The sequence below is a fragment of the Lytechinus pictus genome, chromosome 10 (genome assembly GCF_037042905.1).
Source record: "Lytechinus pictus isolate F3 Inbred chromosome 10, Lp3.0, whole genome shotgun sequence".
In the NCBI taxonomy this organism is placed as follows: Eukaryota; Metazoa; Echinodermata; class Echinoidea; order Temnopleuroida; family Toxopneustidae; genus Lytechinus; species Lytechinus pictus.
In genome coordinates, this window is record NC_087254.1 from 14542330 (window position 1) to 14559619 (window position 17290).

Consider the following 17290-nt stretch of genomic DNA (forward strand, 5'->3'; position numbering starts at 1 on the left):
AACTGCCTCTCACCCGAGATATTTGTAGAACTACACGATGCACTTTCTGCAGCAAGATCCAGCTAAAGTTGTGATGAACTAGCATATAATAGATTTCTTATATTCATAACATTCATCATTCCAGTTCTTAATTGATATTTCAAAAGTTTAATAAATCACTTTACATGCATTTAATATATTTCTTATATTCATATCATTCATCATTCCAGTTCTTAATTGATATTTCAAAAGTTTAATAAATCACTTTACATGCATCATATTGAGCTGTACACTGAATCTTGCCTCATAAGATCATTTGGCTTCAGCTCTACATAATACCCCCCCCCCCCCAGCAATAAAAAATGAAAATCTAATAAAACAATAGAGCTGCAGGCAGTAGCGTACCTAGGATTTTCCACAGGGGGGGGGGGGGCAAAATCGTCCGCCCAAAAATTTGACAAGCAAAAAAGTCTTCAACCACAAATAAAGGATTTCGTACTTTCGGTCTTAAACTTCAAAGGAGGGGGCCACCGGTGGCTCATCAGGGGGGGAGGGCAGGGATACGTCCCTTGCATGGGTTGTGACTCGTCGGGGGGGCAGTCTGCCCCCCCCCCCATAGGTACGCTAGTGGCTGCAGGTCCACCCACCCATCTGTATCAACCATTACCTCCAATGAGAATACCTAATTTTAAATTTTATTGAGCAACTTCATTAATACTGTTAAAATATCAAATTTATATTTTTATGTGGAGTTAATTAATGTAACCAATGCCAACAAGGAAAAAAAATAAAATGAATACTTTCATGTGTCAGTGTGGATTTGTCATTTCTTTTTTAAATTTATTTTAATATTCAGATCTGTATGTGTATCCTTTTTCAACACTATGTTCCTTCTCTTCTCTACTGCATGTGCCAAATTGTTTGTTTTTTTGCTCATACTTCTTAAATAAATCATGAAAAAATTACATAAAGTCTAAATAAAAATATTTAAACAGACATACAAGAAAAAAAATGTTAGTTTGGGGTGATAGAAAATGTTAGAAGACAGTTGGGGGGGGGGGTGAGATAAATCAATTGTTTCTTTCTTGTCAATTTAAAAGCTGCAATTCACATTTGTGAATAATTAAGTAGTTGGTAGAACAATTCCTGCTTAAAGTTGCAGTCTGAATGGAATGCAGGATCGCCAAGAACAAAGCCCAGAGGCAGAGGTGGGGTTGGTTTTTTTAAGGCGGCATTTCCATCACGCTTTCTTGGAACCACAGATATTCGACGGCTCATGCAGCCCAAGTCTGTTCATTGTTGGGCCCCTCGACTTCAGATCAGTAAGTATTGCCATGCTCAAATGGAGGTAAGAAATTAATCTGAATGAAAATAAAAATATGAAAACAAAAGAAAATTAAAATGATAATGAATTAAATTAGATCTAGGCCATTCATTTTTAAAATAATAAAAAATTTAAGTTTGATTAGGCCAAAAGAAATCATGTTACATGAATTTTCAACAGAATATAATCATCAAATAATAAATCAAGACTAAAGTAAATTACCTAAAGTAAAGGCTAAAATTAGGTTCGAGAAGATTCAGAAAGTTGTTGCGTCATTTGCCATTTTATTTCAATATTTTATTCAATCAAAATGAATGTGTGTCAGTGTGGGATGTATTTCTGATTTCTACATTTGTGTCTGGTTTTCAATTCCTAATTTATAAAAAAGAAAAAGTTTTTTTAAATCAAAGAAATACCAGACATATCACGGTAGACGGTCTGCTACACAAATTCCAATGCGCAGGACTACACACCGCGGGCAACCAAAAACCCTAGCAGCCGCCATAAATTAGCCCGCGAAACGCGTCGCCAAACTTCCCACGAAAATCCCACGAAACAAATAGCAAGGGCGTTTAACATTCGTCCGTGGCAAATGGTGGCAAGAAATGCTGCCATGAATGAGGTAAGAAATGAAAGCTTACGACTTCAATTTTCGAGTAGCATATGTATTTTTAGCGTAATATGTCTGATAATTCCATGAAAATAACATATAATGATGATTTGATGCATAAACTGTACTTACAGACTGTTTTAGTGCAATTTTTGTTCCGATCTCGACCCTCCGTCGCAAGAGCTTACCGTGCAGTATAGCTGAATGCATTGGGAAGATGATGTCATCGTTTTCATTCCCATTGATATACGTTTACCATCCTAGACAGGAGACTCAAGTAGGGCTTGCCGTTATTGCTCGCACCGGCTCCCGAAGCAGCTTGTCGCCATTTTCGTACGCGAAAATGATGACGCGAAAATCGCGCCCTCTCGCGCTAGAGTAGCGTAACTATCTAAGCCAGCCCGGCCCAGGCCCCAGGCCAGGCTAGGCATAACTGAATAAATTATAAATGATTGAAAAATATAAGTTCTGATTACAATTTACAGGTATACCCAAACTTTGGGGCATGCCAACTTTTGACTGGTACTGTACTGTGTACATATATAGCATAAGTATTACCTTGCATGTGTGTGAGTGATTAGCAATGTGAGCCGAGAGTGCGCTTCCGCATCGGCCGAAGCCTCGGCGGAGCGGAGGCCCGTTCCCGTACAAGACTTTACGACAAAAAAAGTAACAAGTGGGACTGAAGAAAAAAATAGTCCGAAGGCGAAGAAAAGACAAATGATAAACACGAAATGCAATTGATAATAAAAGAATGATCAAATTCAAAAAGATAAGTGGAGGTAATTATCAAACTTGTGAACTTACCCCTGCTCAGAACGTGATTGCCGGGAAGATCTGGACAGTTTTTCATCTTTCCTTTTTGCTTGGAAACCATCAACAGATCCTTTTTTCAGAGGAGCTGTCGCTCGTTTCTGAATCTCAACGTTGGAAACATCGCCATTTCCAGAAATCTTGGACTTGCTTGAAGACAAAGCTTTGCGAATATTACCCTTGGTCGTACTGGATACAGCTCTGCTGCTCGAAAACTTCTTTGCAGAACTCATTTTTAAGAAATCAAGCTAAAATTCAGAGGCATACTGAGTCTGAGATGAAATTCTCGAATTTGATTCCGTTGCGACGATCCGTTTCTATGGTAAGCCATATGTAGATTAAGGAAACAGGGGCCCGTTTCTCAACACATGGACAAGTTAGTCATATCTTTATCCACCAACCACGGAGTTAGTTCCAATCTTACTAAACCTGTTTCTCGAAAGCCTTTCTAACTAGAATACATTGATATCGATACTATCGGTAAAAAGAGCAGACGAGACGTAGCCTTAGTCACAATATAGCATAATTTTCAAAAAGAAAAATTATGACAAAATTGCAAATATTGTGATGAATTGGGAAATAAATCTTTTTAAAATAATAGCACAGGTGAATTATGCATCATACATACTTAGACCATGAAGACTGGAGCATTCAATTGCACAGAAAATTAAATTATGAATAATTCATTTCATGACTAAAAAATCCCTTGTGGACGTTGAGATGGGTACCCCCGGGATATCCAATTTTGATAGTTTACGAAAGTAAACCATAACGGTTTTCTTTTTAAAATGATGATAATTATACGGTCTTTTACGATTCCAAACGTCATCAAAATATAGTTTAACGAAACATTTTCAATCATTTATACCGAAACATACGATATTTGACAAATTATATGCATAAATTAGAGATAGAATTTATCCAAATGTATAGGGGTCTGAAAACAACAAATACGAGTTCAGTTATGGATGGCCTGACGTGTAGAATCTTTATCGATTAAATCATTTTACTATTTCAAAATGAATCGTTTTGTGGCGTTTTACCAACAGTTTTTATAGTTTCTTTGTATTACAATTATCATTGAATGCATTAACCCACTTGTTTTGTGATGTAATTTCAACCTCTATGATTGATTACGTAAGATTGTAATTTTAAAATTTCTAGGCACTTTTGCATGTCATAGTCTACCCACGTGATACCACTACGTCATTAAGAAAGAAGTTATGACAGGTTCGGAGGTGTCATAAATATTTAGTGAGGTCGTTGTACCCGATCTTGGTAAAGAGGGCTTCGTGAAACGGATAGCGGACAAGTAGCTCACTATCTCTGATTTAGTCAAGAAGTTAGACTTATGACGGTGTTGAGAAACGGGCCCCTGAATGCATAAAGCACTCCATAAGCAAGCATAATCGAATAACATGAGCTAAAATTGAAAGAATGTATGAAACGATGACTCAATGAACTAGTCTAATTATTGCTAGCTAGCAAGAGATTGGGAGAAAGTTAAAGGACAAGTCCACCCAATAACTAAAGTTGATTTGAAAAAAAAGAACAACTAAACAAGCATAACACTAAAAAATTCATCAAATAAGTCAGATGTGGATAAGAAAGTTAATTAAAAACTGAAATATCGTTTTATTCAAACAATAAAAAACAAAAGAAATAGTGAATGAGGGGGAGTGAGTGACATCATCAACATTTACATGTCACTGAATTGTGCATATATTATATTTTCGTGAAAAAAATAAGCGAAATATTAGTCACAGATTAAGATAGAGAAAGATTAGGTATTCTGGAGAGAGAGAGGAGGATGGGTATAAAGGCACAGGGTACAAAGATATGTTTTTCAGGATTTCTCTTCATAGGCCTATTCTACAGATAAGTGAATGAGAACTATCACTTTGTCGAAAAGTTTGTTGCAAAAATTAAAAAGAAACGAATAAAAAAACCCGGGAAAAAAGCATCGACAAAAGCCTATGCACTGCTGTCCGATAATGACAAGGAGTGTAAAATGCATATTTTTTTAATCTTCCAGTGGTTCATGAAGACTTGAAGAAAAAACAATAAAAAGAACATAACATTATAGTAGAGAGAACATATCATTTTAATAAAACAACATCTTTCAAAGTAATCAAGCCTCATCCTGAGCTTGAAAATTTTATCACTTCATGACGACCATTTTTTTTTTCAGGAGCTGACATGGCTCTGCATGGGAAGCGGGGTTACTGGATGTGTTGAAGCACCCCAAGATTTTTCTGAGGGTGCTTTGTAATGTATATACACCATAGCCAATACCCCCTAGAAATCAGGCTGGTATGCTAACAGGTAGAAATGTAATCAATATTACCTTCATTTTCGAGCAATTTTTTTTTCTTTTGCTTGTCAATTTTTTTTCTGGCCCAAATCACTTTTGCAGTATATATATATTTTATTCTATTTTTTCGGGGGGGGGGGGGGTGGGAGGCTTCTTATTGTTTTCAAAACCAGCATCCCCTCTTAACATGCTTAAAATCGTTCCCATGCAGGGCCATGGGGAGCTGATGTGAATGATTCTCTTTTGAAATACTGAAGGTGCTATAAAAACCATTTTGATTTTTTTAGAAGATGACATTTCATTCATTTTTATCACATCGTATATGGGTAAGCTCCTCGTTTAAGACTTCATAAATGAAAAAAAAAAACAATTAAATGACTTTCTTTTTGTTATCTTTGATAGATTCTTCTCAAACCGTCACCAATATATTTTTTTATTTTTCTGCTATCTTTATTATAAACTTTTCGTCAGGGTGAACTTTCCCTTTAAGATACAACGCTAATATACATGTACCTATTTTTTTTTTTTGGGGGGGGGGGTGGGCGTGAAGGAGTGGAGGTACTTGGAAGTATAAGTACTCTCTCATCACCCCCTCTCTCCCTCTTTCTTTCTTTCTTTCTTTCTCGACTCTCTCTCTCTCTCTCTCACACACGCACACACACCTACCCCACACTCTCGTCAGATTAACAACCAATAAACACAGTGACAAAATATTCGAATCAAGAACGCATTTTATTAATCTTAATTGGACGGACAACAATTAAACTTCACATATTAAATGGATCAGCAACAGAGAATTAATATCAATGAGATGTGGGTGTTTACAGATGACACCAGAGATTAAAGGAAATCAAGACATACTGTCGATGCAGAATAAGAATGGTATAAACACAAGGCATTTCGCCATTTGGCGTCAATGCAATTACAAAACCCTCGATATAATAAACAAAGCAAAATGGCATTCAATTCACACTATTAAACAACACCCAACAACAAGCACATCGAATAAAAATTGCCAAACACATTTTACAAGTCAGTCTCACTCCAGTCAACATTCTACGTGCCTTTTCCTTTCCTCCCCATAGTCCTCTCATTTTATCGCGTCCAATCCATTACATCTCTCCCCCTCTACCCCATCAGGGGCCCGTTGCAGAAAGAGTTGATCGCAAGTCCCAAATGCGCGCTGTTCATTGGTTGAAAATCAAGTTGCGCATGATGTTTAGAGTTGCGATTGATTGCAACTCTTTTTCTCTTCCCCATCTCCACTCCTTCTTCTCTCTACCACATCTCCACTCCTTCATTCTATCCCGTCTACACCCCATCTCTCCTCACCATCTTCACCCCTTCTCTTTACCCCATCTCCACTCCTCTCTCCCCCATTTTATACACTCGAGGTATTTCTCCCTCATTATACCCCATCTCAACTCCTTCTGTCTGTCTAATTAATCTCCCGTCTACCCCTTCTGTCTCTCTACCTCATCTCCACTCCCTTCTCATCTTCTCTACCCATCATTACTCCTTCTGTTCCTCTCGTCTCCAACTCTTTCTCCCTCATTATACCCCATCTCCACTCCTTCTGTCTTTCATCTTCTCTACCCATCATCACTCCTTGTGTCCCTCTCATCTCTAACTCTTACTCCCTCATTATACCCCATCTCCATCCCTTCTGCCTCTCTAATCATACCCCATCTCCACCCCCTCCTCTCCCTCTCTCCACACCATATCCACTTCTCCTCTCACTAGCCCCGTCTCCACCACTTCTGTCTCTCTCATCTTTCTCCCTCATCCATCGCCACTCATTTTGCTGATCTCTTTTGTATACCCCTACCTCTGCCAGTATGTCAAGCAATATAATCTCAATAATGTTTGACTGAACATTTGAATATCCATTCCATTTCCTTTTTTCTATCTAACGTACCCCCTCTACCCTTATTACTCCACCATGCATCTCCGGTCTCCCCTTCCAGGTCTTTTCAAACACTTTCCATCTTCTTTTCCTATGTGTTATCTCATAATATCTCTCTTCAACTATCCTTTCACATTTTCCCCATATGAAATGTTTGTTCTATCGTGTATCATTCTCGACATCCACACCCACTTTTTGTCCTCCCCTTCTCCTCCTTATTATTTTCTTCACTCTTTTTTTCATTGTTCTCACCCTTCTCGCGATATAGCTATCCTTTGTTCCACCTCCATATTTGTTTTCTGACACCCTTTCCAAACTTCCGCCATTCTTTCATCCATTACATACAGTACCTTGACTCCCTTCAGTGTCCAGTCCTACTATGATAAATATACTTATCTAAACTCCCACAACCCCCCCCCCTCTCTGTCTCATCCTCTCTTTCTCCCCTATCTCTCACCCCACACATTCCCTCTCTATCTCTCTCCCTCTCTTCGTGTATCTCATTCTATATATCTCTCTCTCCATCTTTCATTTTCCTCTCTCTCTCAATCCCGCACTCCCTTGCTCTCTCTCCACCCCTCCCCCTCTCTCTCTCTCTCTCTCATACTGTATTTGTTTTTCTTCAGTTTGATTGGATATAGCTCGAATTAGGACCCACATTCTGCATAAATATAAATTTAGGATTGTTGTGAGTTCTGTGTATCCATACTATTTCATCTTATCTTTTTTTCTGTCGGTGGTTTCAGTCCTAGGGCATATTGGAATTTTTTTGTTCTACACAACACCAAGCAATCTTGGTGTATTCAAAACTGGGCTCCAAACTGCACAAAATATTGTGATACAAATGTATATCGTATCAAACAGCACTCTTGTGCTGGTTGATACGATATACATTTAGGTATACATAAATGTTTTAAAAAACGGCTATATGTTCAATGTGCAAAAAATAGTGTGTTAGAATATGATATTATGTCTGTAATCAACAGGCAAACTTTTCGGCAAGGTTATCAATCATATCATTAAAGGGGAATCCAGCCTTGGCTATAAAATGCTGTGTTGGGAAGGAGAAAAATAAATCAAACAGAATGGTGAAAGTTTGAAAGAAATCGGACAAGCAATAAGAAAGTTATAGCTGCTTTAAAATTGAGATCACTAATACTATGTAGATTTCAAATTGGCAACTGAGTAAGTAAATTATGACAAGGGGCAAGGACAACTTTCCCATAGGCCATGTACTTTATTATCAGGGATTAGTGGTTTTCTCCTAAGTACCCATTCCCCTGGGGCAGTAATCTAAATATAACCCAGGTAGTATATTGTTTTATGTCCTCATGAAAGAAAACTATAATTTGAAATAACACTTTTGGGGAAAATGACATTTTAGCCATAATATGTATTGGAGTACATGGAAGAGTAGTCCTTGCCTTACATCACTATGACTTCCCATATGCGGCCAATTTGAAGTCTCCATGGGTATAGTGATTACCAATATTTATAACTTTTAAAAATTCATAACTTTCTTGTTGTTTGTCCAATATTGTTCAAACTTTCACCTATCAACTTGTCTGATTTTTCTTTTCCTTATAAAAACAAGTTTTTATTTGGGTTGGATTCCCCTTTAATGATTCTCACAAAAAATACAGTGGGTCTAATATGCTATTCAGACAGCTGTTACTATAGCAACATGATAACAATAATGCTTCGGAGAATAGATTGCATCTTCAGAATACATTCTCGAGATAGGAGAGGATAATCGGGCAATATCATATTCATAAATAGTAACATTAAAAATTCAAAATAATGTTGCCAATCAAACTTTCGGCTAATTTACCTCGAGTATGTGATCTCAATGCTGTCATCGATTAATCGATTAATTCCAGGTACAGAACGTCGGCGAATAATAATTTAGGAATATTGAAATTTCACTGGAGAATTTGACGTTCAATGTTTGCAACACCACGAAATCAATATCAAAAATAAAATTCAAACGAAAATACAACCAAAATTTGTTAAATGGCATACATACAAAATATAACTTTGACTTGGTTGAAAACAACGGATTACAAAAGTATAAATCACGATTCATCGAGTATAAAAACACATTTTTGTCAGTTTCAAAAGTGATCAGCTCTTTTGAATATATATACATGTGCTGTGCATTCATCCTCATTAGGGGAAACAATAATGCCAATGCACCCATTAATACTTATACACTACTAACAAACAGAGTGATATTATATCACATGACTACATTTTCGTACACGCGACATGGAAAGATGGCGGTAAATTTAAGTAATTAATATACATACCGAGCATGCGCCGACCGTCTTTATGACAAGCTTTTTGTACTCACAATTATGTATTTCATTTTACAAAACATTTATATCATGAATGTGTTTTGTGTAATGGATGCGAAATAGACTGACGAACATTAATGTCATGCACACTTTCTGAAAGCTTTCTCCAGGATTGTCTGGCTAAATTACATGTGTTATTTACTATCCGCCCTTTCACACGGTAAAAAAAAATCGTAATTTGAATGATGATTCCAATGAAAAATAAGGCTAATGACAAATATTTAGCACGTGTGAAACCAAACTAGAACATGATTAGAATCATGGACGCTATTAATTCCAGTCACGATTACTATAGCATTCATCATTGCAATGATGATTCAAGATTCACGTGTGAAAAGGGCCTAAAATGCCTTCCTAGGAAATACATGTAGGCGAATAGTTAACAGTTCAGTTAGCCTCTTGGCAGACGGGAGCAACTCGGTGTTAATAAGGAGTTTTCGGAACGACTATTCGCTGACGCTCTCTGGAACGTAGAGAATCTATTGTCAAAAACCCTTCATGACAAAAACGTCTTGTCGAAAAACGGTGAATCATCACAGCAGTATCGTCCGTGACTATGGAAAAACGACATATTTGCAATTTTTCGTCAGCTCCCAATCTTAGGATGATCATCTTTCTCGGTTCACCCATTTTCGACAAAGATCTCCGAGATTTCAAATGTGAATCAATGCATTTGTTGTGTTTTAGGATTGAAACAGCGTGGTTGAGCGAAAACACGCAAATACCAAATTTAATGAGAACATTAGGCTAGTATTAATATACGTAGCACCGACGATATTATCACCTCATGGTATGAAATTAAAGGGACACTCCAGGCTGTAAATCGTATGATTTGAACAGAATTAGAAAACCCAGACAAACAAAAGACTGAAAAGGAATAACAAAGTTATGGCATTTTAAAGATTTGCATTAATTAGGTAAAAAAAAAGTTCTGGGCATGTCTTCATGATTATTCAATGAGCAAACTGATGATGACATGATACCCATAATGTTATTTGCATTTTATTATATGAAATTAGGTTTATTCATATTTTGTCCTTCAAAACCAAAAGTATTGGAATAACTGATTAAGTGCAATAGAATTGCTGCAACTTATTTCAATATAAGGGAGACATATCATTCACACATGTTGAAAAAAATGAAACAATTATGATTTCATGGAATAACGTAAGAAAAAAGGAAGGTGAGGATGTGACATCATCAGCCCATCTAATGAATATTCATGACGGCGTGCATATAACGGTTTTCATAATATATTGCTAATCTTTAAAATTCAATAACTTCGCTATGTGTTATTAGATTTTGATGAAATTTTCAGCGTTTTGCTCTGTGAATTTTACTCTATTTAGATATAAACATTTCAGCCCGGGGCATCCCGTTAAGTTGAATACATCCAAAATAACAGATTTAATTCTTTTTCATTAATCTTTAGCAAACGTCGTAAAGGATCAGGAGTCATTTGTCACTAAATGTTGAGGACTTAGGCCTAGACTTACAGCCAAGAAAGTCCATCTTATGGTGGCGCTCTACATACGCTGAAAGTGGACTGAAGTCGGCGTCGGAGGTGGCTTGACTTGTGTCTTTCGAAAGCCGGACTGACACTGTCTCGGACCCTGAGTCCACCTTTGGATGTGGTTTGAAGGCGGCGTCAAATTGCCCGACTGAAGCCGGCTGGCAACAACGCCGGCTTCATTCCTGCAAATTGGTATGTCCTCCAAGTGGACTCAGGCCGGATTGACCACTGAACTAGAAATAACGAACAATAATTATAGCTGACGAACAATATAAAATGTTGACAGGAATCGTCAGCCAACTCGCGTCACATGAATAAGCGGCGCGAAGGCGGCTTTTTGTAAACCGGATAGTGATTTCGAGGCGGCGCGCCGCGGCGTCAGTTCACTTTCGGCGTAAACTATGTGTACCACCACCCAAATTGCTTTCGTGAAGGCGACTTCAAAGCCGGCGTCGGAGGCGGCCTGAAATCCGAAGCATGTGTATCAGTGGCCGTATATAGCAATTGATGTCTGTTGCAGCCTGCCGTGTAGTCCCATACCAATTGTGACAGGATCTAAATGTTACGCGACCAAAGCGACACTTACAAAGTAGCCCCTCAGGGCTTAACTTTGAAGTTCATACACGTTAACTAAATCAACATATATATAGTTTATCTTTCCTCGACAATACTATTTGGCAAATCTCATGCGTACTGAAAGCTTTAATTCGTTAACATAATGATTCTAGATCAATTTTCACGTTGACATTATCCGGAAGTATTTACATCATACTTCTCGAAGTGCACTTTCAAATTTACAACATCATATTCTGTTTCCCGCGAAGAAGTCTAAGAGACTAAGTTTATACAGCGATGAGTTTAGTATTTTCGAATGTTAGACAATAAGGCCTTCATCACCTGGGGCACCACGCACGACATCATTATTTATCATTAGTGCTCATACCCATAAGCCTTCGCATATTCAGCCTATTTCAGATCTTTGCTTTGGCGGCTTGTTTCTATCTCCATCTATCTCTATCTTCTATCATTAAGATGTTACTCAAAATACACTTTGCTCAATTGAGATCTCGACGATCGCCCTCCGAATCTTTGTAAATGCGGAAACAGAGGAAAACTTTTTGAGGTTGTCCTTGGCAACCGGTAATGAGACAGTGTTGAGCGATGATCATCTCCGGGCTATCAAAATAGATCCTTGTTCACAGAACAATATTTGTCGGTATATTCTTTTCTCAAAAATGTCCTTTGTCGCTCTTGTCGGTGCGTAATACTCTCGTTAATACATAAATCACGTGGGTGTTGAAGGTTTTTACTCTTATTTGTGTGGCTTCTTGCGAAAACAGTTGCATGCTTAATTTAAGAGTAGTCAGAACTGAAAGAAAACAATATTCTATTAATCGTGTTAAGTAGATGAAGCCCGATACTAGTACACGATGAATTGTTATCGTCCCCGGAAACTTGTTAATGGTGTATTTTTACAAACACAAGGTGAACGGAATACGGAATCGCAACACACCACTGACGTGAGGCAGACAGATTTAAACGAGATAAGTATCAAGACAGTCTATTAAATAGTGCTGAATTTAAAGAATGGCGCCACTAAAAGTAAAGACAAAAATAGAACTTAGTGTAATTTCCACTTGTGAAAATTTTCAAACAGTTTAAATCAAGTTCTTGATTGAATAGCGGGTCCTTTGCCTTCCCCTATATCCACTAATGGTCCGTCCGTAATCTCGCAGACAAATTAGCATTTTGGTTTCACGGTCGAACAACCATCATGGCTAAGCTACACATCCAGTTTGATCAGACATTCTCTGTAAACGTTCGTTTGGTATCCTCATTCTTTGGCGAATATACCATATCATACCACCCTGGTCTATTTCCAATCTCAATTGAAAGCCTAATATCTAAATTTCTACTCATGGTAGTAGTTTGGTCCAATCCAACCTAGTCTCGGCTCAATCACCTGTTGCAGACTTTACACGAACATGACGAAAAGATTTGTTTGTTTTCTTCAAAATGTGATTCTTGATTACTTAGCTGTGGCATAGCCGAAGGAATGCTAAGGCGTCCGTCCAAATCGGATTCCCTGTCCTTTATCAGTTTGGCTTTGCCCTTCAATGCTGACATCGCTACTGAATACAGCACATAGCTTTTCTTAGCTTTCTATGGATACTACCCCTCTCGCTTTCATCGTCGTCGACTTCGTCCATACTACTTCCCCTTATGGTCTTTAGCCGGAGCTGCAGAAGATCACTGCGGACACTGGGTCTTCTCGCATTGGGAGTGACCATCCCACAGGCCTCGCTCAACCGTCTCCTCAGGGCTAACTTTCCATTATGACTCGGCCTAAGAGACGTCGGTCCGTGACTTGCACTCACTTTCCGATGCAGCGACGGGCTCATCTCGCTTGGCAAGCGAGCATTTTCAAAAAGACACCTGAAGAGGACGTCAACATTATAGAACTTCTTGGCGGACGTTTCCAGAAAGACACACCTTCTGGTCTGGTCAAAGGCTGCTTTGGCTTCATCCAGAGGAACCTGCCGGTTGTTGTCCTTGTCGCATTTGTTCCCTGCAATAACCATTGGGGTGCATTTTGTGCTGTTGGCAGTGTTCTTGGTTGATTGTATCTGTTCCCGAAGGCGAATGGCTTCTTGAAAGCTATTTCTGTCGTCAATGCTGTATACAATGATGAAGACGTCACCTGAATTAGAAAATGAAAAAAAAAATGAAAGTTAATATTAGCTTATATCAGCCTACTTGATTCCCACTCTATAAGCATAGAAAGAAAATCCGGAGGGGGTGAACACTCCACTGTATTGTTGTACACACGAGTCACCATGGGTTTCCCAAACTACCCATAAATATTTAATAGTCAAAATCACACCCTGTTTCCACCTGCACTGTTAGAAAATTTATCCTTAAAATAAAAAAGTTCCTGCAGCAGAGTCTCGAGAACACCTGTAATCTTACCAGATTGCGTAATCTTACAGGAAATTGATATTTGGTGTATGGAACCTTACAAATTTCCTTTAATAAAACGCCCTTTTCCCCATTTTAAACAGACCTGTTCTGTTAAATTGCAGAAAAATCCCTGTTTTATGAATTTACAGAATGATTCTGTTATTGCTTTCTGCAAAATCTTCTTTTTTCTGTAAAATCAGGTTTTTTTTAACAGTGTGTTTGCTTGACAAAAGACCCTCTGAATCAAGAGCCCTTATGAGAACACAGCGTCACAGGGGTGATGTCATAATTTTCATAACGTGTGAAAATAAAATGCTCCATTTTAACTTATAAATTCATTGAAATCTACTTCACACTGTAAAAACGCTGTTTAAAATCTTAAGCGCGTTGTTTAAGCCTGGCACTCTGATGATTATTGTTTAAACTTTTAAAACAAGTTGTTTAAACTTTTTGAACAATTAAAATTCAAACAACTTGTTTTAAAGCATAAACAATAGTTGTTAGAGTGACGGGCTTAAACAGCCTATACTTTAAAAATTTTAAACAGCGTTTTCACAGTGCACTCTCTCTAAATGCAAAAGAGCTAATCTAGTCGCTAATCACACTCCTATTGGAGTGATTTAGGGACCAATCCGTTTGGAGTGAACTGTACACCTTTTTAGAGTGCACTGTGAGTCCTCTTCTTGCAGTTCACTCCAAAAGGAGTCATAATGCACTCTAAAACGATGAACAGTTAACTCCAGAGGGACTGGTCCCTAGTATCACTCCAAGAGGAGTGTGATTAGCGACTAGATTAGCTCTTTTGCCTTACATGCCTTAAGAAAGCACAAAAAGTTGTTTCACATCTTGATGAGAAAGAAGTCTTCGACACCTGATTGTGATATTATTTCGTTGTAAGTTACATTGAATTGTAATCTGTATACATATTCAGAGTTACTTAAGAATACAATGCACTACGTTTGTCTAATGAAAATTCCATATTGCCGAAGATGTATTTCAATGAGCAGGTAGATAACAGTAACTGTAACTGCATACAAAGATAAAACATCAAATATAGGGTTGTTTCGTTGTAATCATATTTTTGCTTTAAATCAAACAAACGGCATTTATGATAATTCAAAAAATAAATACTGGCATTAAAAAGTGAAGAAGTTCAGCCTTGAAACACGTCAATCTTAATTCAGACACTTTAGTAATGCTCTGAACTCTTCTTTTTCGAATTAAAGCCTTTCAAAACGAACCATTTGTGTTTGCGAATGGACTTCTCTCAATTTACAATTGTTAAACAAGAAACGTGGTATGAATTGATTATAAAAAATACTTTGTGGATAGTTTCTGTACCACACGCAAAATTGAGTGGGGGGGGGGGGGCTGCCACATCTTCCTTTAGTGCCTTGTAAAATAGAGTATTGCGGCGTTTTAGTTTTTTTACTTGACAAAATCCAGAATTTATAGCTCTCGAGAATGGATACTTCTTAGTCGGAAAGTAAATATTCTCTCGCTCGACTGGAAGAGAATATAGGATTATCAAGTAAATCCAACAAATGCCTTATAGCAGAAACATGACTTTCGTCCGCCCCATTCAATTAACAGCTTGACGCCAGAGAGATTGGTTTCAAACAAGGCTTTGCGACGAAACGACTGACCACAGCGTAATCTTATTCTGTCATTAGGGGAAGGGAGGTACAGATGGAAGATTAAAATTGAAATAGTTATATTTTTTATATACACTGCGCAGATTATTATTTTTTTTTATTCAAGACTCAAATTGACTGCAATCATTCACTTCGCTTATTCTTTCTATAATCTGGTGAAAATGCTTGATTGTTTAAGGTTCCTGTCAAGAGATGATTGTATGACTATAGTTAAATCTGCGTATTAATTAATGTATGATTGTTATGTAATGAAATGCTCATATTGTATGCTACATGAAATATTGTTTTTGCAAATGTATGTCATTGCAGTTTAAGAGGAATTACTGTTTTCCTTTTAATTTCCATCATGTATTGGTTATTCTGATATTTCTTACATGTATTGGAAATTCCAATATGTATCATCAATGTAAGTTCTATACTATATAATGTGGAAATAAAACATTCCTAAGGTATGAATGAAAATCAAAAGAAGGAAGAAAAGAACTTCCGGTCAAAGTATTTATGACGATGGTCAAACGTCATACTACCGGTCAGTAGGATTTTGGGGAATATCCCTTAAAAGGAAACACTATGCCTATAAAAGGAGAAGAACCAGGATGAATGGGGTAGAATTGTAAATATTGACCCAGCCAAGAAGCCAGACATTTCCCAGAAAGAATAGAGTCTTGTTTCCCACTCCTAATTCCAGTGGAAGTGGTAGTAAAAGTTCTTAACCAATCAAAGTCAAGAGACAAAATGAGTGACCAGGCATTAGCCAATAATATTTAGAGAGGTGTATACTTAAGAATACTTTCCAAGAATATCAGGGATCCAAAACTCTTGACCGTTAGGTCTATGGAATAAAATTATTACAAACAAAGCTAAAATTTGAGTCTAAAATCAGAAGCTGCTGATTATTCAACAGAGATACTACTTGTTAGAGATACTGCACAAAAGTATTCATCAGAATATTATATTCAGCTCTCGGTGGATACAACAAGGTGTTGTTAAGGACAACCTGATAGTCCGGACCTTGGGATTCCACATTGACAAAATTGGAATCGTTATAAATCAGTAAAAACCAACGAGAAGCTGTGAGTACACATTATTTCAATATTACCTGTACTTATTGTAAACATTGTCTATTGTGATTGTTTGATGTTAAGAACACGGGTTTTACTGTGCTGAATATTGTTGTATGTTGTGATTGCATTCATTGCTACTATGTTGTATATTCATGTTTGATTGTGATGTTTAGAATATTGTGTTAGTTTCATAATTATGCAAGGTTGATTGATAATACCACCATAAATTATAAAATAGTGATGGGCATGAGGAAACATACTTTTTGGAAAGGAATAAAATAAACTTGATATATCTTTAAATATTTGGGGTTTGAACAAATCATGGGTTATATTTATATCTAATTTGACAGGGTGTAAAGGATTTATGACCTGCAACTGGAGTTAAAGAGACGGGGCGGGATCATTGGTCTAAAGCAGGGGTTCTCAAACTTTTTCATTGAAGGGCCAGATGAGACTCGAAATAAACCAGAAAGGGCCAGGGTGAAGTGGATACTTAGAAGGAAAAAAATGTGCGCGAAGCGCGAAGACCCTTACGGCCGGGATCGTATATGCTCTCTGGTGCAATCTGGCCCATATTTTGGGAAAATTTAATCCAACAAATTTGTAACAGTTTCATATGGAACACAGGCAAAATAAGAAAAGATTTCAAAATACAGCGAGAGTCAGTAATGACAACAAAATTGTATTTTGAATGTAGATTGTACCTTTGGCAATTTTAACACATACCTGGAATTGAAGAGACAGATAGTGTTTTGTAGTAGGTCTATCAATATTTTTGTAGTCAAAGTCGATTA

At 37.4% G+C, this 17290-nt stretch overlaps 1 protein-coding gene across 1 annotated transcript; it reads right to left on the reverse strand.

The window, feature by feature from the left end:
• Positions 1–5753: 5753 nt before the first annotated feature.
• On the reverse strand, positions 5754–17070 carry LOC129270226 (dexamethasone-induced Ras-related protein 1-like). The gene is made up of 2 exons (XM_064106024.1): positions 17031–17070; positions 5754–13517 (listed from the first exon to the last, which is right to left on the reverse strand). The coding sequence occupies exons 1-2, from the start codon at positions 17068–17070 to the stop codon at positions 12946–12948; spliced, it is 612 nt and encodes a 203-aa protein (XP_063962094.1). The 3' UTR covers positions 5754–12945.
• Positions 17071–17290: the final 220 nt, after the last annotated feature.